General features: G+C 26.3%; 2 protein-coding genes across 2 annotated transcripts; both read left to right on the top strand.

Annotated features, from left to right (window-relative positions):
- The first annotated feature begins 260 nt into the window (after nucleotides 1–260).
- On the top strand, nucleotides 261–7,983 carry LOC107161869 (cullin-2-like). Its single transcript, XM_015508461.2, has 12 exons — nucleotides 261–470; nucleotides 1,159–1,249; nucleotides 4,133–4,472; nucleotides 4,554–4,830; nucleotides 4,922–5,088; nucleotides 5,154–5,385; nucleotides 5,472–5,858; nucleotides 5,913–6,137; nucleotides 6,212–6,278; nucleotides 6,356–6,555; nucleotides 6,627–6,824; nucleotides 6,898–7,983. Exons 3-12 carry the CDS (start codon nucleotides 4,153–4,155, stop codon nucleotides 7,024–7,026), a joined length of 2,202 nt encoding a protein of 733 aa, XP_015363947.2. The 5' UTR covers nucleotides 261–470; nucleotides 1,159–1,249; nucleotides 4,133–4,152; the 3' UTR covers nucleotides 7,027–7,983.
- Nucleotides 7,984–19,430: 11,447 nt separating this feature from the next.
- Nucleotides 19,431–23,428, top strand: LOC149060325 (uncharacterized). Its single transcript, XM_089228707.1, has 5 exons — nucleotides 19,431–19,721; nucleotides 21,383–21,763; nucleotides 22,855–22,923; nucleotides 23,015–23,172; nucleotides 23,224–23,428. Exons 1-5 carry the CDS (start codon nucleotides 19,431–19,433, stop codon nucleotides 23,426–23,428), a joined length of 1,104 nt encoding a protein of 367 aa, XP_089084833.1.

The following is a 23,428-nucleotide window of genomic DNA, read 5'->3' as shown; positions in this document are numbered from 1 at the left end:
ACATTATTGGATATTATTCACCGATAAATTAACTAGTTCGCATGGCATGAATAAGGGATATTCATAGAGATTATAGATTTTCATAAATAAAAACTTTATGTAGTTATTTATTTATGTTATTTGAATGGTAGATTATTCCATTTACCAGGTTCGCTGTAGAACGCATACGCGTAGTCATGGACTTGTGAATTAAAGAAATCAATAATTTTGGGTCCGTGATAGAGGTCGCTGCAGGTGGCTGTTCTAAACTGTAAAACACCCCATCGTTTTCGTATCGATCGTGTCTCGACGGGCGTGTCCGTTCAAGGCCCAAAGAAAATGCGTACTCACATCGATCACAATTATTACATGCACCCTCTTTCTCGATCTACGAAGCGTGATGTCACTTGCTTTTAATTTACAGGCAGAGCTGGTCATTAGATTACTTGGTTCGTGGACATAAGGCATCACTAAAGTTTGACGAAGCAAAAGTATGTAATATTATGTTTTAAAATAATTATAAGAAAAGTAGATACATAAAATAATACATAGATATAAATAATATAAAATATAATTTATTTAAAAAATTAAAACTAAAATTATTGTTGTGCATTTAAATACTAATTTGATATGGGTTAAAATGTATTAGTTTAAAGATTACTAATTTATTTTATCAGAAGGTAGCCAGTTTTAAATAGTATTTTTATGTTTTTAGATTATTACGATCACAATTTTGAATATCTATAACAGGTAGGTACAAATAAGTGGGCTGTGTTAGTTTTTTGTCCATGAAAGGTATACACTGATATTTAAAAATGTTTAGTATTATATCAATGTTTTATAATTGAAATTTTATTATTTTATACAATGTTAAGAACGAATATTAATGTAAAATAATTATTTTTTCTGATTTAATATATAATTTTTTATGTGGATGCTCAGTGTGGTATATTTGGTCATTTTTTGAGTTAATTTAATAATTCAAAATGACAGCCCACATCCACTCTTTATAATTAATGTACAACAATAGTGACATTCATAATCTATATATTTTTATTTATATATATATATATATATATATATTGTGTATAAATATACACATTACACAGAGATGTTTACACTATATATAATTGTAATCTAGATATCTCTGATTGATTATATTTTTATATCTTTACCTAGGTACATAAACTGTTCTGTTTACTCGAACGGCACCAATCGACACCAAAATTTTTCCTGTGCAGGTCCAGATTTAAATATTCCAGATTTCCAGGTTCAGTATAATACTTTGGGCCTTAGGATTTATTATATTTTTAAATGGGTCTGTAATTGTGAAAACCGTCGCTCCACTTCTAAACTTTCACCCTACACAATACAGAAATACCACCAGTAGTTATTAAGATATACGACTCTAATTTTCTTATACATTTTTATCTACAATAACAACTATGTTTTTGAATGTATAGATAATTTTTCATAGTTCTGTAGGGTCTTGTTATTACGAGATTGGGGAAGTGGTCTTCCAGATAACTGATTATTATAATTTTGTATGTACCTATGTATTTACAGTCAGCAATGGACGTAATCATGTTAGCCACCACTGATATTTATGTTTCTTCTATTTTAAAGTTAAACCTACCAAATTTCAATAAATAATATATTAATTATATATTAATATTTTAAACAATTTAAAAAAATAATAAACGATGTTTGACCATTACATACCATATGGCACATACTTCTTTATGATTTGTGTAGTTACTATATAAAATAAACTCAATATCAAGAGAATTAGAGATTACTTTATGTAATAACGTAAAAAATAGGTTATTTCTAAATGTATGTATACATTATTCATATAAAATCATGTTTGGGTATTATTATCTAAATCATTTTATGGTTATAAAATAGTTAATACCTCCTCCCATATTCCTATCAGTTACATTCTATACAAAGTATTGTGTCATCTGCATAACAAACTAGTTGTGTAACCTTGTATCTTCCAATCATTCATTTGATTCATTGGTAAATTAAAATGTTTCGGGTAATTGGATTTCGCTGAACTATAAGTGTATAACGCTTAATCAAAGTGTATTTTCAAGACCAGCTATATTTTTTTTTAAATTTTGATTAGAACATATCGGCACAATGCTCGAAATAAGGTTAAGTTATAGGTTAGATTGAACACTCCACACCCAGGGATCGTGTAAGTGGTTCAGGTCGGCCTTGACTATGTTTAAGTGTTATTGATGTAGTATAACCATCAGTACGTTTTGCAAAAAAGTAATTTATTAATATAATTTTAATATTTTTAATTTGTTGGAATCTTATAGAAATGTAACTGAGACCCTTAATGCTTGTTTAGAAAATTCGTTGTTTGCATACTATTGACTTAATCAATAGTATATTATAATAGTACATAGTTTTAAGCGATACATTATCCTAAGATCCTAAGAAAAAGACTCAGTCGTTCCCCGAAAAATTTTATATTCGATTTTTGTTTATATTGGTCATTGTAATTATTTAATATCATACCATACCTGTACTATAAATTATAATATTATATAGGTAATCTTAGTATTATTAAAGTAAAATATTTTATAGAGCAAAATATTTATATTAACTTAACTCAGTTAAAAGAAGTTAATTCATTTTTATATCCAGAATGATGAATGTATTGAATTTACAACGATGGAGGTCGTTTTTAGTTTTGTATTTCAATTATAAAATAACTAAATTCTCAAATATGCGTATTATGGCATCAATACTTATTCTTTTTTTTCTCTCTGTGTATTTGTTCATTGAAATTACTTTAAGGTCTTTTTCAATACGTACCACAAGTGGGTAGTAGGGAGATCATGTGATCTATTTATTTATGAGAATCGCTATCAACTACGTGTCCACTGCATCACTATTATTTGGCCCCAAATACTTATTCTAAAAAGTATTTATACTTAATTTGGTGTGTACTTAAAAATTAATAATTATAAATAATATAATATAGGTAAATACTAATATATTATGTAATATACAGGGTGATTTTTTAAGCATGCTCACCCCATTTTTATGCTTAAATTATGCATATATTCAAATTTTGATTTTTGGAATATTTAAGTGTAGTTAAAGGCGATATTTTTGAGTACTTAGATTTTTCACAACTTTTAAGGAGTATCCTGTAGCGATACCAACTTTGGTTTTTCAAATGACAACCTATATGTTTTAAAGCAAAATGTGATTCAGATAATTTTTCTGAAAATTTTGACATATTGCAATCAAAATTCGAACGAAAACTTCCAGAGTTATTCTACTTGAAATACTAAGGAATAAGGATAAAAGTCTAATACTTAAATGCCTACGTTGTAAATGGATACGATAATTATTATAATTCGGTATACAATATAAAAATAAAATATTTGTTAATAATCACTACTTATTATACTAAATGGCCAAATATTGCATCTGACAATTTTCAAAAGAAAAGAAAATATGAATAAAATAATATCCTTTTTATTTTATCCATGTTACCTATACCTTATAGGCAACGTTAATATTTGTATAGCATAGGTATATCTACTTATAATAAAATACCGAACAATAGTGTACAATAGCACATTTTATATTGTATACCGAATTATAATTATCGTATCCATTTACAACGTAGGCATTTAAGTATTAGACTTTTATCCTTATTCCTTAGTATTTCAAGTAGAATAACTCTGGAAGTTTTCGTTCGAATTTTGATTGCAATATGTCAAAATTTTCAGAAAAATTATCTGAATCACATTTTGCCTTAAAGCATATAGGTTGTCATTTGAAAAACCAAAGTTGGTATCGCTACAGGACACTCCTTAAAAGTTGTGAAAAATCTAAGTACTCAAAAATATCGCCTTTAACTACACTTAAATATTCCAAAAATCAAAATTTGAATATATGCATAATTTAAGCATAAAAATGGGGCGAGCATGCTTAAAAAATCACCCTGTATATTCTTAAAAAAGCTTTTATCAATGATTTTCTATTGTTAAATTACCCAAGTCTTAAATGAGCCAAATCTCTTTTACTATAATATTAAGTAGGTATGCTCAAATTAATTTACATCACTTGAAAAATCGGGGAACTAATAAATTATTTTATTTCGTTTTTTTTCCCTAACTAGATTAGAAAAATTCAACAGACATGTTATTAAGGCCAGCACCAGTAGACTTTAAGGAAAAGTGGAAACCCTTAGAACATACTATTAAGAGTATTTTAAGACTAGACACAATTCCTAGGGATATTTGGCATGCACGTTTCAATGATATTTATGCTTTATGTGGGGCCTTCCCAGAGCCTCACTCTGATAAACTGTATAATTCAACGAAGTTATTACTAGAGACTCATGTATCTGAAATTTTGCCACTTATTCAATCTGAAGATACTGAAAATCAGTTACAAAATTATTGTACACATTGGCAAAATTATAGTAAAGGTATCAAACTCCTAGAGCCAATGTATCAGTATGTATTTGTTTTTATCTAACATAATATAATAAAGTATTTATGAAATACTTATGAAATACTTATAAAATTCATTTCTAGGTACTTTAATAATACAATTCATAAACCGTATAAGTTAAAATCATTTTGTAAGGCAGATCCAGATGAACCTAAACTGATGGAGGTTGGAGAATTAGGACTTGACATATGGAAGCGCATTATAATCGTACCATTGAAAAATAGCATGCCCAAATTATTATTGGATGGTTTTGACAAACCGAGATATAACTTATCTATAACCATACCTTTGGAAACCATTGCTGTTATTCTAAAATCATTTGTTGAAGTCCAGGAGTACAATAAAAAACGCAAACTTGAAGTAAGTATTTATATTTATTTGACATAAAATAAAAAAGTAGGTATTCAAAATTAATTAAGTATTAATTTAATTAATTCTTATTTTTGATTAGCTATATCAAAGTTATTTTGAGCAAGAATTTTTGGACCAAACTAGTGTTTACTTTGAACTTGAATCAACAAAATTGTCAGAAGAATTTACAGTTACTGAGTATATAGTTAAAGTATTGAAAATAATGAATGATGAAGAAAATAGATCAAAACAATATCTTCATGAAAGGTGCATTAGTTTTCAAATATTAATGTTATAATGACAAAAATAATATTTAGTATTATTTTTCATAGCACTTATGACAAACTGAAATCAAGATTTGGTAAAATTATGATTACTGATCATTTAGATTTTTTACATGGAGAATCTGAAGCTATGCTAAAAGAAAAACGATATAAAGAGATGCACAATATGTATTTACTTCTACGTGAAGTTAAAAATGGATTCGCCTCATTACCTGACACTTTCAGAGAAATCATAAAACAACAGGGAATGAAGGTTCTTGAATCTTTAAAAAAAAATCAAGTATGTAATGAATAATTATTTTTAAGTACGATTTGCAATAACATAATGTCATATACTTATATTTATATATATTTATACATATATAGATACATGTAGCTTTTGTTGAGGATATATTGGAGTTACATAAAAAATACAAATCTATAGTCTTAGATGTTTTCAATAATGATTTTTACTTCAGTAAAGCTCTTGATACAGCATTTACAATAATTGTAAATTATAAACAAGAAGAAAATCAGCCATCGAAGGCCCCAGAATATTTATCAAAATACTGCGATAAATTACTGAAAAAATCATGTAAAGGAATGAGTGAAGCTGAAATTGATGATAAACTATTTCAGTCTATGACAATATTTAAGTATATAGATGATAAAGATGTATTTCAAAACATCTATCAAACGCATCTGGCCAAACGTTTGATACTTCAACAAAGTTTGTCTACAGTAGGAGAAGAAGGGATGATCAACAACTTAAAAGTAAATCAATCGAATTTTTTAAGTATGTATTATGTTAATTTAAATTTTTTTTAGCAAGCTTGTGGTTACGAGTTTACAAACAAATTACATCGAATGTTTACTGATATCAGAGTATCAGAAGAATTAAATACAGAATTTCAGAAAGAATGTGGTAAAGACACTAAAGATGAATTAAATTTATCTTTTTCTGCAAACGTATTGCAAACCGGAGCTTGGCCTTTGATATTATCTACCAAATCATTTGTTATTCCTGGACAACTGATAACATGTTCACAAAATGTAAATATATAAATATCCCTATGTACTATATTACTAATACCTATCTGTTAATACAACAAAATGTATGTTTTTAGTTTGAAATTTTCTACAAAAAAAAATTTGTTGGACGCAAATTAACATGGCTTCATCACCAATCGCAGGGTATTTTTAATTTATTACCTAAGTTATTATTGAATCCTTATATTTTATTAAAATTTATTTATTTATTGTAAAAATAGGCGAGTTAAAATTGAATTATTTACCAAAAATGTATATAGTGACACTGCATATGTTTCAAATGTCGATTTTGTTACTATTTGAAGACTGTAATACATTGAAATACTCTGACATTAACGAGACACTACAATTAAACGATAATCAGTTTCAAAAATTGATCAATAGCTTGGTAGATTGTAAATTGTTATTGATTGATGGTGATGTAAGTAATCTGATTAAACTGGTTCAATTATAATTTACATTTCTATAATGCTATTTATTCATTATTTCAAGAATGTAAAATTGAACATGGACTTTACGAATAAGCGTACTAAATTTTGCATAACATCAGCTGTCCTAAAATATATACCGCAAGAGATTGAACAGTCTGTTAATTCTATCAACGCTAACCGTGAATCATACTTACAGGCTACTATTATTCGGATTATGAAAATGCGTAAAACATTGGGGCATAATAAACTAGTGAATGAGGCAAGTAAAATATAGGAAAATGTGTAATATTAAATAAGATTTCATATTAACAATAGGTATCATTGTATTTTAGATAATTTCTCAAACGAAATCATTTATGCCATCCACCTGCCTTATAAAAACAACCATCAAGATATTAATTGATAAAGGGTATCTTGAATGCACCCCAAATTTACCCGATGAGTACAATTATGTTGCTTAATATATTTAATATATTTTTATAAATATACAAATCTTAACTTAATTATAAATTCATAATAATTCCCCAAATATTTTTTTTCAAAAAGATGTTTGAATCATGCCTCATTGATATTTTTTTAAGGTATGTTTATGTATTTAAAAACTTTATACTGTGTGTCAATATTAAAATACTTATTTATTATAATCTTTTTGACATTGTAGATCATTTAGATAATTTAATGCCGTATATTATATAATATTAGTTATCAGAAAGTGTGATTCTTGTTGTATTGTTATTACCTAGCCAATTGTCAATTCAAATAGAGTCTAATGATAGGATGTTGATGACCAAAAATGCCACATAAAAACTACAAAAAATTAATTTAAAATATTACCAATTAAATTGGTGAAAAAATTATAATTGTTATTAAGATTATGGTGTGATTATAGGTCAAGAGAATTTTAAGATTAATAGACAATAGTAAAATATTAGTTCAATTTTTTAAGCTTACCTTTTAGGTAGAAAAAAATATATGAATTACTATAAACAAATTAAATAGTAAAATGGAAATGAAAACAATTCATATTAATATAACAAAAACCCACAAATCTAAAATTTGAAATATGTCCCATTTTTTATAAGATCTAAAATAATGTTATATAATAAAAAAAATAAAAAAATAATGTAAATTAAAAAACAAAATAAAATAAAAACAATTCAAAATCAAATTAGCACATTCTGAACCAAAGGATCATGAAACAAATCGTCAGCTAAAACAACATTTAATAGGATCAGAGGAATAAAATATCCAAAAGTCATCAACATCCTATATCTACGGTTTTGACATAGTTTTAAACCTTTATTATCTTTTATTGTTTAAAAATGTTAAATGGTTAATGTAATATGTTGTTGATATAATAATAATTGATACAATATGTGAGTTTAATATTTATCATTTTTGTGAAAATAATTGTGTGTACCAACTTTAAATGGCATAAAATATACCTTTTCAGCCGTATAATTGCTGTGTAAAAAATCGTTGATTTTCAGAAGTAGAATAATATTATTTTGATCATAAAATCAAATAAATGCTTGTTTAATCTTTTTAATAAATGTTATAATAATGTTTATGTTAATACTTCTGATAGATATATTTAGATATTAAATTATATCAAATCATTAAGTCTTAATAAGTTAGTAATTAATTATTAACTATATGTCTATATCCCAAATCAACTACTTAGGGCCAATATATGATAGTGATAATGAAGTGTCTTTAGTTTATTATATTATACTGTATAACTTTCTCAACTATTATGAAAATCATAAAAATTCAAATGATAATGAAAAAACATTGTTAGATGCCTTCACATAATTTACTACACTTAAAACGAGTAAATGTTATGCGTGTTGGAAGTGATCAAAGTAAAGTTCACTTAAATGTTCTGCTATTTTAACTACTTCTTAACAATATTACATTATGTTTTTTCTTCATGATACTTTTTCTGATATTTATTTTCAGAATATACAATATAGTGACCCACACTCAACTACATGTGCACTGTACAGTAAAGTGGTAGGTACCCACTTGCTCACTTTTTTATTGTTTCTCGATAATGAAATTATATACTTTGTATAAGTACAAATATTAAATTAATATATAAATAAAAAATGTACCCTTCTAAAAGTTTATATTTTGAAGTATCTACATACCTACCTATTAATTATTTATTTCAATTATCCTATTATAATATGTTCAACCTATACTAAATATAAGGAACTAAGAGTACCTACTGTGAAAGTGTGAAACAAACATTGCTTTGTATAATAATATGTAAATTGAGTATTAGGTAACCATCATACATTTTACTCAATAACAATAATTGTTTTTTCTCGTTGGAGGTTTTATGTATTACTATTATTTTTTTTGATTTAGTGATAAATTATGTAAATCCATCTATTATTCATATAATAGGATACTAATCATAAAAACAGTTGTAATTCAGTTTAAATCGCTGAAAGTTTCATACCAAAAACCCTAATATCCTAACTATTACCATTTTTAGATTCTGAACGAAGTGATGAATGTATTGATATTACAATGATATGTGTGTTTTTTTTTTTTTTTTTTTTGTGTCTGTGTACAGCATAACTAGTCGAAATAATGCTTCGATTTCAAACTTTGGGGGTGGTTTCCGATGTAAAATTGAAAATCCTTGGTGCATTATAGAGGTCAAAAGTAAACGTTTTCCAACAGTTTTCAAAAAATCGAGAAAAACAAAAAAAAAAAATGACAGAATAACGGGAATTTTTACGCAAAACTAGTTTTTGACCAAATCGATATATTTATATGGTTGTAATTCAAAAACTAATTACTGTGAATACTTGAAATTAATTCACCAAATGTTAATGTTAGTGATATCTATAAACAGTTTAATTTTTTAAATTTTCGACTTTTTTTGAGTGATTTATAGACCACTGAAATTTTCGATTTTTTTGCGAATTCATTTTTGTGTCGGTAAAAAATTGTTGGACGACCAAAAAAACTTGAAAATTTAATACAAGGTTCCTTATAAGTTGTTCTTATTGTAACTAAAAAAAATTAAAAATTGTAAGTCGCAATTTTTTTTATAAGCATTTATAGTTCAAAATTTTACGAAATCTGTAGAAAACGCGAAAATTTGCAAGTAATTTTGAAGTTGAAAAATCATAAAATTTTTTGCGTTTATAACTAAGGATTAAAAATACAACACCAAGTTTTCCATAAGTTTTACTTCAAGTAGCTATAGAGTAAACTCGAAGCATCATTAAAGGAAAAATTTTAAGTGCGTTTGAATTTTAAATTTTTACGAAATAGCGTAACGATAACGATTTATCCTCAAACCATTTTAAATATTTGTTATTATTCAAAAAGTGTAAGTCGTAGATACTTGAAAATTTTATCAGTTATTTAGATTGGCATTTTCTTTACATGATTTAATTTTCAAAATATTTTGACTTTTTTTGAGATATTTATAGACGACTGAAATTTTCAATTTGTCTGAAAATTTTTTTTTGAAGCGTCGATAAAAATTTTTTGGCGCTATAAAAATACTTGAAAATGAAATGCAATGTTCCTCATAAGTTATTCTTATAGTGATGAAAAAGTTATAAGAATAGATAGGCACAATTTTTTTTAATTAGCATTTGAAGTTCAAATATTGACTTAATACGTAAAAGTTACGGCAATTTTCAAATTATCTTAGATCCTAGAAATTCATAAAAAATTTTCCTTTTATACCTAAGATTTGAAAATATTCCTTTCATAATTCTTTTCTGGCATTTAAATAAATAACAATATTTGTTTTTTACTTCAATGATTTTTTGTATAGTATACATTTTCAAACTATGGAAATTAATTTTTGAATACTTTTAAAACAATAGTTTTAACTCAGTTAAAATCTGTAAAAATCATACACCATAAATCCTAAATTAGTTATAATCATTTTTTTCTTTTTCATTATAATTGTATATTAAAGGTATTATGAATGTAGGCTTAGTATTAAACTATTAAATAATGTTAATATGTGTTTTTTGATTTTTATTGTCAGTAGTATAAATTATATTATATTATCACGATGAATATTCAATGATTCCAGTCCATTTAAGCGTTCTTCACCCATTGTTGATCGTAGGTAAGTTTTCAGCCGACGTAATGTTGAAAATGACCTTTCATTAGTCGTTGTAGTCACAGGCAAAACTGACATTACACATAAAATTTTATGAACATTTGGAAATACTTCTGTATTACAAATATCGAAGGCATTGAGGACGTTTCGAATATTTTTATAAAATATATTAACTTGTATACAAATTGAAAAATTATAGGTAGGTACCTATGTTTTTTCTAAACCACAGATAATATGTTTGTTCAATACTTTTCTTCTATTTTATAAAATGTAAGGTAAAACAATCCTTTTAAAACCACTTATCACGAATTACAGAGCGCACTTAATTTATTTAATCTCATTGATTTATATCATTTGTACTATTAGCAGTGGAATTTATTTTTTATTTTTTTTTTTGAGGGCGGTGGGGTTAGAAAAAATATAGCATCAAGTTGTTTTGAATTTAGTATGTTTTTATTATCATTTATAATAGTTAAATATTGAAACATTTTCAAGGGTAGAGGTTACAACTCTCGCCCGACAAGTTTCCCTATCCACGTATTTTATGATTATTTATTTGATCGTTTTTTAGTTTATCGCATGGCCAAAGATATAATCACCGCGGCGATGCCTCAATGAGATTAGTTATATTATAACAACCATCCACTACAAAGTACTTAATAGACTAAATAAAAAAATTACTTTATAAAAAAAAGATGTTGGTTTTCACGGCTGTTGATTAGAGACAATAACTTCTTTAAAAGCTACGTTGATTGGTGTAAGGTACGGAAATTTCTGACTGATTGAAACGACACTAACTTATAAACATGAACAGAGGCAACAAAAATGTGTGTGCATACATAGTTCAGCTGTCCGCGGGTGATTGCCTAAAATGTTATGACAATATTTTAATACATTAGCTCTTTCATGAAAAGCCACTTCTTTTAGATTATTAAATCATTATATCTAAATTCCCACACACTACAGCATTGGAGAGAATTATCCTTTTATATAAAAATTCAAAAAAATTGATTGACTTTTTTATAATAATATAATCTGAAAATTGTGAAATTAAGTCAGATTAATTTTAAAATATATAATCATATTTATGTTGGCTTGTATAACTTCTACTATGCAAACCAATGGATAATAACTATATTTAATTTAATTTTAATAGTTTCGTATGTTAATAGGTCCATCATAAATTATACATTGAAAAACCATTTAAATTTGAAAATTAAATTGGCTTACAAAAATTTCGTTCATTAAACTATACGATAATCTTATTATATAATTGTTATTTTGAAATTTGTACCAAAGTTTCAAATCCTTTATTTTTTTTCAAGTACGATCTAAAATTTCTCTTAAATGTCTTTTCCTACTTTTCCATTAGCCATTTAGAGGGTTTCTCTTGCATTATTGACAACTTCAATTGATTCGAACAAAGTCCTGATGATTCTAATTTTGTTATGTTGACTGGTAAACATCTTAAATTAGACTGAATGTATGTTAAGTTTTGGCCTAAATTAGGTTCAGCATGCTTTTTTCGATTGAAACTGCGTCATATGGATTCAATTTTGAAAATACATTTTGTATACTTCTAAAATTATCAGTGTAATAGTAAAATGCCGCGTCTAACCACATCCCCCAACCGGACACGGACGTTTTGGCGCCGCCGTTTGGGCGCTGCTGTTTTGGCCCTGCCGTTTTGGCGCCAACTAACCTAATAGAATTTGTATTAAAATTGTACCTAAAAAATTATTACAAGATTAAGTAAAAATATAAATTTATAGTAAAAAATTAAAACATAGTGAATAGGTAGTTAATTTTAAAATTGTACTTAAAACATTATTATATAAGATAATATAGTTAAAATATAAATATAAATATATAATAAAAATTAATAGTTTTAAAAAATTATTACATTAAAAATAGTTACCCTAATTTTTTAAGTAGATTTTTACAACTGACTATTTACTATATTTTCATTTCAAATTAATTGTAATATTTAACAAAATTGTAATTTTAAATATTATATAGAAATATTAGTTGGCGCCCAAACGGCGGCGCCAAAACGTCCTAGACCGCCCCCAATAGACTATTATAGGAACAGGAGGAGTTTGTTTCTGTCCATCAGCTGTTTGAATATGTTTAGCCTTCTTTAAATGTATTTCGATGGTAAAACAACGATCACTTCCGACTTAAGTTTCACACTGCACCTATAACAATATAAAACCAATAAGCCATCCGTTGAAAAAATATCATTCCCAAACTCGTTGACAAAATTTTTAAGACGTATTGAACAGGATGACTAGACTTTCGAAATTTTTAATTAAAACTAAAACCAAACTTGGAAAAATATAATACACATTTTGACTGACACGGCGATTTAAGTAGTACTAATAATACGTTATCTGGTTATTGTCGCCGTGTACAATATTCTATTATTGCTGTCTGCTGTTGGTATAGATTATCTAATAAAATACATGTCTTGAAAAACATGATTAGTCGATAATAAAAATTTATATTTTGCGTCAATGCGTGGTAGATTGTACTTTCCGCCTATAAAACTTTTATATAAAAAATTATGTAGTTAATTTTATAGTTCGTTAATTTAAATTGTTTTTTTTTTTAAATGTGCTGAAATAAGCATTTTGTTTTTAAAATCCCAAAATATGCAATCAAAATAAAAAAACCATTAAATATGCAAAAAATATGTAAAATAAAAATAGTATTATTTGTTTCAGTAAAATATGAATAAAATTTGTACCCGGGTTAGCATTGAATTGGACAAATAGAAAAAAATATGCGATTTCATAAACATCCAAGCCCTAATATTATAATACATTAGGTCTATTTTATTATAATACATTAGGTTATGTATTATAATACATAGTTCAGCTGTCCGCGAGTGATTGCCTAAAATGTTATGACAATATTTTAATACATTAGCTTTTTCATGAAAAGCTACTTCTTTTAGATTATTAAATCATTATATCTAAATTCCCACACACTAAAACAGTCATGGAGAGAATTATTCTTTTAAATAAAAATTTAAAAAATAGATTGATTTTTTTATTATAATACGATCTAAAAATTGTGAAATTAATTGAAGTTAAGCCAGATTAATTTTAAGATATGTAAAATGTTATTTAATTTAAAATTATATTTATGTTGGTTTGTATCACTTCTACAATGCAAACCTATTGATAATGACTATATTTAATTTAATTCGTATAGTTTCGTATGTTAATAGAATAATAGATACATAATAATTATACATTGAAAAACCATTAAAATTTGTAAATTAAATTGGCTATTATATTCTTTTACGGAAAGAAACATTAGAAAAGTTCCCTGCAACTGAATGTAATTGTCCAATGTAAAAAATAGTAGATGAAGATGGCAAGAAAGCAGTGAAATCAGATTGCCCCAAACTTATAGTCTAAAAACTTTTGATGATTTAAAAAACGAAATCAAAAAGTTCATCCTTATCAAATGATAAACCTCTGATCTCTGAACCAGAGTCCATGTAGAAATCTAAGTTAAGTAAAAATAATCTTTGGTTGCCTAAATCCCCTTCTAAAGAGAAGAGATAAGTCACTATTCAATAGACATTGCATTGGCAACACTCGTCTTACATATTTAAACTTTATGGCAAGAGAAAAGAAACCAAGGTGCAATAAATGTGAAATTGAAATTTCAGTCATCCAAATCATCAGAGAATGCCTTATATAATCAGACAAAATCAGCAGCATCAACTTAAGAGGACGCCACACCCGCATGTGTTGTCTTCGTCTTTCAAGTGCGTAACATGGCAAATTTTATGCTCAGCAGTTCCAATTTAGCTCCGTTAGTTTACAACTTAGAGTAAATTGACCTCTTATAAGAATTAAAGGTAACATTATTATCTAGGTTTTCACAGAGGCTTTTTATTATATTTCAATTTTGAAGCGAGTTATGAGTATTTTAAGAAATACAAGCAATTTACAGTTTTAAAAATACTCATAAATTACATAAGACAACACATGCGGGTGTGGCGTCCTCTTAACCAACACATTATACCGCAACAATTGAATCCGATGAGGACACTAACACAATAATTTTGAAGTTTTTTTTTAAAAATACCACATTTTACAACCAACTATAACAACAACAAAAAAAATTGTAACTAATAACCATTGCCGCCAACATTAATAATGATCGCTAACTTAAGGGTATCAACTATAACTAATTTTTATAGTTTCGTAAATTATACATAAATATTTAAAACATCCATTACATCTATTACATAAAATGTAATTTGATCCACAGTTATGTATTTCATACAACGTTTATTGATTTGAAACCATTATAATATTACATCATTACCTATATCTAAAATTTTCATGAAAATATTATAATAGGCGTACATTAGGTCTTTTATAAAAAGATGCTCCTTATCATTTATTAAATTATTATATCTAAACTCTAACACACTTGTACAGTAAAGAGAATTATTCTTATAAAAAAAAAATAATAAATAATAGGTAATTATTTAAATTATAACATGTTGTAAAAATCGGTGATTGCGTACGATTGTCCCTTTTAGTAAAACGATTGCGTACGATTTCTCTACCTCGGCCTCAAAAACATTACGATTGCGTACGAAAATGGGTGCAAAGTTGCCAACATGTACTATTAAATTAAATTAAAAATAATAATAATATAATTAAAAAAAAAAAAAATTATTGTGATATTATAGTCAATTAAAAACAAAATAAAATATTTAGGTATATAAAACACAATAATAATACACATAAGCTATAAATTAAAATCTTGGTATCGATAACCAGTCCCTGATAAAAAAAATTAATATATTACTATCTATTTTATATTGGTCGTATAGTTTTATTACATGGTTAATTTTTTGCATATCTTTAGATGGAATAGCTTTGGATATATTTTTTTGAATAGTGGATATTTTCATATTGGTTTCAGCCTGCATTTCTTTCAATACCTCAAGCACAAAGAGTATATTAGTGGATGTGAGTTATAGAATTGAGCGTTAAAAGTTCTGTGGAAGCGCTCTGGACAATTTGTTGTTTTGACATTAAAATACGTAAAAATTACGGAATTAATAATAATCTAAATATTTTATGACACTTTATTTTTATGTCTCAGAACATAAACATTAAAAACATATTGTACAAGAATACTTCCAAATGTTTCTTATAATATATAAAAAAATGATACCTTTTATTTATTGAAGGTTCTTTTTTTTCATAGATCTCAAAAATTGATAAGGAAATGGGTGAACCAACGTCTTTGATATTTATTTGTTGTTTTGAATTATATTTAATTGGAATGTCCATAAATAATATTTGTCGATAATCCACTGTCCGTGGTATTGAACAAACTTGAAACAGTTCATGAAAAATTGATACACCTAAATGTGGCAAGGCCGATGGACATAACAACTGTGTATTGGACTCCTATAGCTGTAATGGCCGTAGATGTGATTGTAATTCATATAAATCAGACCATATGACTGATAATACTTAAACAGCCAATTGAAATACATGATTAGGTAATTATAAACATTTTAACATAATTTATAAGACCATAAATAAGTAATAATATATATACGTGCTTAATTTCAAAAATATGCCAAAAGCTTTATGCTAATGTTGTGTTGATGAATAAAAATAAGTGGTGTCTGATTATCTGTTCTCTGCCTGTTCCACTATTTTAAAAAGTGCATTTAAAGTAGGGTATATAAATCCTTTTAAAACTATTTGAAGTTTATAGCTTACTATAATATTACGTTTTTAGGTGAATGTTTGATATAACCTGTAAACTGTAATATATGTTATTGTTTCAATAGTTAAAGAGTACTCTATAACCGATATTGTTGTTCCTATATTAGGTAGGTATCTAACTATGATCCAACTACGCGTCTGATCTGATTTTGTGTTACTGTAGCTGTAAGAATAAATTATTCAACTATTGTCAAATTTTTGATAAATATATAATCTGTTTAGTATAGTGTCAGGATATTTCCATTTTTAAGTTAGTTTTAAGTATCTTTAAGCCACACACAGTGAACTATATTGATATAAAACTATGAAATACAAAATTTATATTATTCTTATTAGCACATTCTTCAATTTTTCAATTGTATAATATAACATTATCACTATCACACCATTTAAAATATAAACTGGCAATCATATTATCATATGTAATAAAAATATTCTGGTTAGTTGGAATATAACAGTTTAATAATTTAATACTTGAAAATTTAAATAAAAACATTTTAACATTCAATCAGTCTATTTTTGATTTATTATCACACCTCGTTATCAATCTCATAACTCGGTAAGTAACTTTTTGAGCAGCACTTTGTTGCTCGTTAATAATGCTGAATTTGTATGATTAAAACTTGATTCAATTCAATATACAATCTTTGGTGAAAAGATATTAAAGATATTAAACATTTCCATTATTTAACTTGACCATTTAGGTAGTACGAAAGTACCATAAAAATTTCAATTAATCTATCAAAGTTTAGGTTTTATAACGATCTCTCTATATAGTGATCACGCAGTCGGTTATGAGGTCATGACACGTGCGATAATCTTTATTTAACCATCTGCCCAATTCAACCGGTGTTTGATACAATGAGCCATCCGGTAATTTTTGATACCTATACTATTAGCTGTATAACCTGAATTTACCTGGAAGAGAATGATCAATTAATTCAAAGTACGTCGTTATATTGGTGGTGTCGGTTTTATTGTATCGTTATCTCAAACAGTGTACGACATACACTACATGTTATAAATATAATATTTTTTTTTCGTCCAATTCGTTCGTAATAGTAAAGAAATGCTGGCACGAATGTTTTATGAGGATCGGATAAATAGTGTAATAAATTCATCAAGGATAAACAAATAGACAAACATTTGCTTTTAAATTTAAATATGCACATACAGATTTAATAATTTTATTAAATAATACATGATTTTCGCGTATTTAAAATTTCTATGTAATTATATTTTTACATTTTCATTTTATGAATACTGCTTTATTGGGGTCTAGAATATAAGTCACACGAGCAACAGCCAATCAGAAAATATCATGATAACTGGCTAACGGCTAACCTCAACTTTATTTAAGTCTTTATAGATCTTGGCTTTATGCGTAGTTTGTGTTGTGTGTACGCATGAGCATAATTAAGTGTATTTATTTTAGTATATTATAGTGTATAACTTTTTCAACAATTATGGAAATCGTAAAACTTCAAATAATAATGAAAAAAACATTGTTAGATGCCTTCACATAATATACTATACTTAAAATAAGTAAATTTTATGTTTGTTGGAAGTGATCAAAGTAAAGTTCACTTAAATAATCTGCAATTTTAACTACTTCTTAACTATATTACATTATGTTTTTTCTTCATGATACTGTTCTCTGGTATTTATTTTCCTAATATGCAATATAGTGACCCACTCAACTGTACAGTAAAGTGGTAAGTACCCACTTGCTCACTTTTTTATTGTTTCTCGATAATGAAATTATATAATTTGTATAAGTAACATATAAATTAAAAATGTACCCTTCTAAAATTTTATATTTTGAAGTATCTACATATCTATTAATTATTTATTTCAATTATTTTCTTAAAATATGTTCAACCTATACTAAATATAAAGAACTAAAAGTACCTATTATGTGAAACAAACATTGCTTTGTATAATAATATGTAAATTGAGTATTAACCATCATACATTTTACTCAATAACAATAATTGTTTTTTCTTGTCAGTGATTTTATGTATTACTATTATTTATTTATTTTTTGATTTAGTGATAAATTATGTAAATACATCTATTATTCATATAATAGGATACTCATTATAAACACAGTTGTACCCAATTCAGTTTAAATTACTAAAAGTTTCATACCAAAAACACTAAAATCCAAACTATTACCATTTTCTTTCTTTACACTTAATTTGTTAATAAATTTTTATTATGAGTGTGAGATCAGTATTAAATAATGTTAACATGTGTTTTTTGATTTTCGGTGCTGGTAGTATTTATTATAGCCAGATGAATTTCAAAACGTCGATGGTGTTTTATGTCTTGCGATGTGTAATCATTTATTTTGGTTTGTATCAGTTCTTCATTTCAAACCTAACGGTAATAACTTTATATAATTTAATTTTTATAGTTTTGTATGTTAATACATAAATTAATGTACTTCACTGATTATTTTGTATTTCCTAATTATTTATGCAAGATGCTTCATAAATAATAATTTTTCAATCAATAGTTCTTTCGACGATAGGCACCGTAGGTAATAAAATATTAACACTTTCTGTTGACAAGAAAAAATAGGACTGATAATATAAAAAAATACTTAATTTTTATTTCTTACGATTTCTTTCCTAAAAAAGTTAAAAAACAAAAAATTTAACTGTTAATTTAATCCACAGTTATGTATTTCATACAACATTCATTGATTTGATATCATAATAATATTACATCTTTACCTATACGTAAAATTTTTGTGAAACTATTATAATACATTAGGTCTTATATAAAAAGGTTCTCCTCATAAATTATTATATTATTATATCTAAACTCTAACACACCTGTACAGTAATGAGAATTATCCTTATATAAAAAAAAAATAAATTATAAGTGATTATTTATATCATAATATGATGTAAAAATTTTGAAATTAATTTATGAATTTTTTTGATAGCTCTTTAAAATTGAGAAGGAAATGGGTGAACCAACGTCTTTGATATTTATCTGTTGTTTTGAATTATTTTTAATTGGAATGTCCATAAATCATATTTGTCGTATATTTGTCGATAATCCACTGTCCGTGGTATTGAACAAACTTGAAACAGTTCATGAAAAATTGATTCACCTAAATGTAGTAAGGCCGATGGACATAACAATTGTGAATTGGACTCCTATAGCTGCAATGGCCGTAGATGTGATTATAGTTCTTATAAATCAGACCTTATGGCTGATAACATTTAAACAGTCAATTAATATACATGATAAGGTAATTATAAACATTTTAACATATTTTATATGACTACAAATAAGTTATAATATATATATATATATATATATATATATTTATGTTCATAATTTCAAAAATATGCCAAAAGCTTTATGCTAATGTTGTGTTGATGAATAAAAAGAAGTAGTGTCTGATTATCTGTTCTCTGCATCTTCCACTATTTTAAAAAGTGCATTTAGAGTAGGGTATATAAATCCTTTTACAACTATTAGCGAAGTTCATAACTTATTATATTTAGTTTTTATGTGAATGTTTGATATAACCTGTAAACTGTAATATATGTTATGCTACAATATGTTATTGTTACAATAATTAAAGAGTACTCTATAACCGATATTATATACGATATTATATTAACAATTAGATGTTACTTCTTGAAATGGGTTAATATTATATGTAGGTATTATGAAAAAATATAATAGTAGGTAGCTTTTATACTTCCAATCAGATTTTTTAAATCATTATTAATAATACAAATGTGTCATTAACATAAAAACTGATTTTTGTCATATCATGAAACTTGACTAAAGTAATAAAGGATATAAGTCCATATTTATTTGCATAACAAATACAATTAATTTCTATTAATATCTAGTTAATATACAATAATGTAACTCAAAAATATTGTTCATAGAAAATGCAATTATTTACCAAAGTATACCTACTATGTATATTCATACAACAGTATAAACATAAAGCAGCATTGAAATTTGAAAAAAGCAATATTCATAACATGGATCACTATTCACTATTCATCTCGTCCCATAGTATGTTCCCCATAAAACCCAAATTAATAATAATCCAATTTTACGTGTCTATCTATTATTCTTAATGTAAGAATAAACTTTACCAAAGTTGCAAAATAAACACCCCATAACACAAACCATAGAAATGTATAGAAGATAATTAAATATATTAACAATTATTTAATTACTTATTCATTCTCTAAATTTCACAAAACAAAACATCACTTATTGTCATTAAATGTAGCACAATCGAATGCCGTCTCATATGCATTCTTTGTTGATAGGAATTAATAATATAATTATAGTCTGACAAAAAAATTTCATTTTTGGTATAAACACATATTACTAAATCAGAAATTTCAATTATTTCTGTGAGAGGAATGGCTATTTCCAATCTTACCATCATCACATAAATTAAAGAAATTGTATGAATGTAGGTAGTTTTATGGATTTATCTAATCTGTTGCACTGGTTCATCTTACTCTGGTTTCTCTATCCATACTTTTTGGTCGCTTTAATTGTTTAAAATTTTTCCAAATGTGTTATATTTTGTGAATATATGGTACTCCTAATATCATATATTATAATCTTTTAATACTATAGTGTTAGATTTTGTGAATGCATCAATTTCAAGTTTTTATTACAATCAATAATCATACCATAAATATTGAGACATTTTCAATTGGTAGGGTTACAACCCCCGCCCCCCACCAATCAGGATACGCAACTTGCAATAGTTCTCACTTATCCACGTATTTTTTGATCACTTATTTAATCGTTTTAAATACTTTCAAATGCATTATACTTTATGAATATTATGGTACTCCTATTATCATCCATAATCTATTTAAACTATTATGTATATTAAAAATGTCACATATGTTAAATGTTTAGGTCGTTATATATGTTGTGAGCACTTACAATTGTGTCATATTTTATGAATACATATTTCTAATATTATACATAAAGTGGATTGCCAACATGATAAATGAACAAATATCGGAAAGAAGAACATGCTTAACTACATTCAGAGACATGTATTTGGAAGTTATAGAATGCTTAAATGAATTAAACATATCAATATATGGTTTTCCTGTTATAATTGCTTATGTAGCAGCAAATGTGGCTGAAATCATCAATACCGTATACACCAAAATATTATTCATTAGAGACTATGAGCAACATCCTTATCCCGCATTTGCTTTTATACGGATGTCAACAAAAATAATCAATATTCTTACATTATACATAATTGGTCAAACAACGGAAAAAGAGGTTTATATTTCATATTACCTATACATGGTGTCCCGCGAGGATTTACCCATTGCGATGGCTCACGAAATAATGGAATTATTAAAAACGTTAAGATCAATTAAAATATGAAATTATTGTAGTTCTGATCCCTGCGAGTCATATTACAAAACCAGAATTTCGATATCACCGTTATTTCGGGAGGTATTGCAATGGGTAAATCCTCACGGGACACCCTGTATATCATTTGAATTTATTATAAATTTAATCAGCATTTTATTCTAAGTTAGAAGTACAAAAGTACTAGCACCATAACAACTAGTCTACAATCTTGTTCAAATCCGTACCTACCGATTGTGTTTTTAGATTTTTAGCAAAGTGATGAATTTATTGATTTTACAATGAAGTGTGTATGTGTTTTTTTGGTCTGTGTCGGTACATGAAACATTTTTTTCAAAAGTCACTTTTTAACAGAAATGGTTTTAGAATACAATGACACATATTTTAAGCTAACATTTAGGATTACACGATCATTATTGATGATTTTTTAAAATTAAAAGTTTCTAAATTTCTAAAAATCAAATTATGAACACAATTTAATCAAATTGAAAACGCTCGGCTAATAGAACCCAATTATTAACGATACGTTAGTAAGAAAAGGTTCTAATTAAATTAATCACTACCAATATATATAATAATTTTTTTCTATAAGTCACAATTTTTTATTATTATCATTTTAAGTTCGAATATTGACAAAATATTTAAAAATAACGAGCACATACAAAATTATCTTGAGTGAGAAATTCATAAAAATTATCTTTTAAAATCTAAAATTTGAAAAATTCAATGCAAGATACTTCACAACCTTGTCAACTGTTATCAAACAAAAAATGTTTACCGGAAATTCTAATTAAATTTTAAATTTTTGTGATTATTTGAATTACGACATTGGATATTCACTCAATTTCTATTGTGAATTTTGTGTCTAACTAATCAATAATTTATATCTATTAACATTGTGAGTAAAAATAAGTAAACGTCTATTTAATATTATCTTGTGATGATTTATTATACTTATGTTCGACTTAAATTTAAAACTTTATTTTGGTTCTCAGATAAATCGAATGAGTCTTGTCTTACATCAACGATCCTTAACAGAAACAAATCCGAGAATTAAACGTCAGGTATCAAATAATTATTAAGTAGTGTTGCATATGATTACCTACCTAATTATATTAATAATTAAAATGGAATTATTTATATATTTTTACATAGATCAAGTTTTTCTTACTGCGAAGATTGCACGAACACTACAAATTTAAACTGTACGGAATATGTCATATTAATCTGAGACAACTACTTATTTTAACAAACAAAGCAATTGGTTATTTATTAATTCAAATTCTGTTCAAATTGAATAAACAAAAATATTAGTATACGGGTTGATCTATTTGTCGTAAAATATCGTATTTTGATTTCTATAGTTATTTGTTTATTTTAGAAGTGGCCGAGCGGTCTAACGCCGCGGCTGTGTGTCATCCGGCCCTCGACCATCGGGCGACATTTTTCTCCGGGCAAGTCTCGGTGTCCGGGGAACAAGTGCCGCCATCCCTCACTCCGGAGTCCGGAACATGGCAGAAACCTATGGGTGCCCCAATAGAAATTCTGCAAAATAGGCGTCCGAACTAG

This window comes from Diuraphis noxia, unplaced genomic scaffold, assembly GCF_037042655.1.
Source record: "Diuraphis noxia isolate RWA-SAM2 unplaced genomic scaffold, SU_Dnox_SAM2 contig0001, whole genome shotgun sequence".
Classification (NCBI taxonomy): Eukaryota; Metazoa; Arthropoda; class Insecta; order Hemiptera; family Aphididae; genus Diuraphis; species Diuraphis noxia.
This window is presented reverse-complemented; position numbering and strand designations above follow the sequence as displayed.

Bases quoted from the DNA above. Each gene is read 5' to 3' on its own strand.
- LOC107161869 (XM_015508461.2), top strand. From the start codon at position 4,153: ATGTTATTAAGGCCAGCACCAGTAGACTTTAAGGAAAAGTGGAAACCC. The intron at 6,279-6,355 runs GTATTTTTAATT...TTGTAAAAATAG, and splicing joins GCTTCATCACCAATCGCAGG to GCGAGTTAAAATTGAATTAT. The intron at 6,825-6,897 runs GCAAGTAAAATA...ATTGTATTTTAG, and splicing joins ATAATAAACTAGTGAATGAG to ATAATTTCTCAAACGAAATC.
- LOC149060325 (XM_089228707.1), top strand. From the start codon at position 19,431: ATGGGTGAACCAACGTCTTTGATATTTATCTGTTGTTTTGAATTATTT. The intron at 19,722-21,382 runs GTAATTATAAAC...TTAAATGTTTAG, and splicing joins CAATTAATATACATGATAAG to GTCGTTATATATGTTGTGAG. The intron at 22,924-23,014 runs GTATCAAATAAT...ATTTTTACATAG, and splicing joins ATCCGAGAATTAAACGTCAG to ATCAAGTTTTTCTTACTGCG.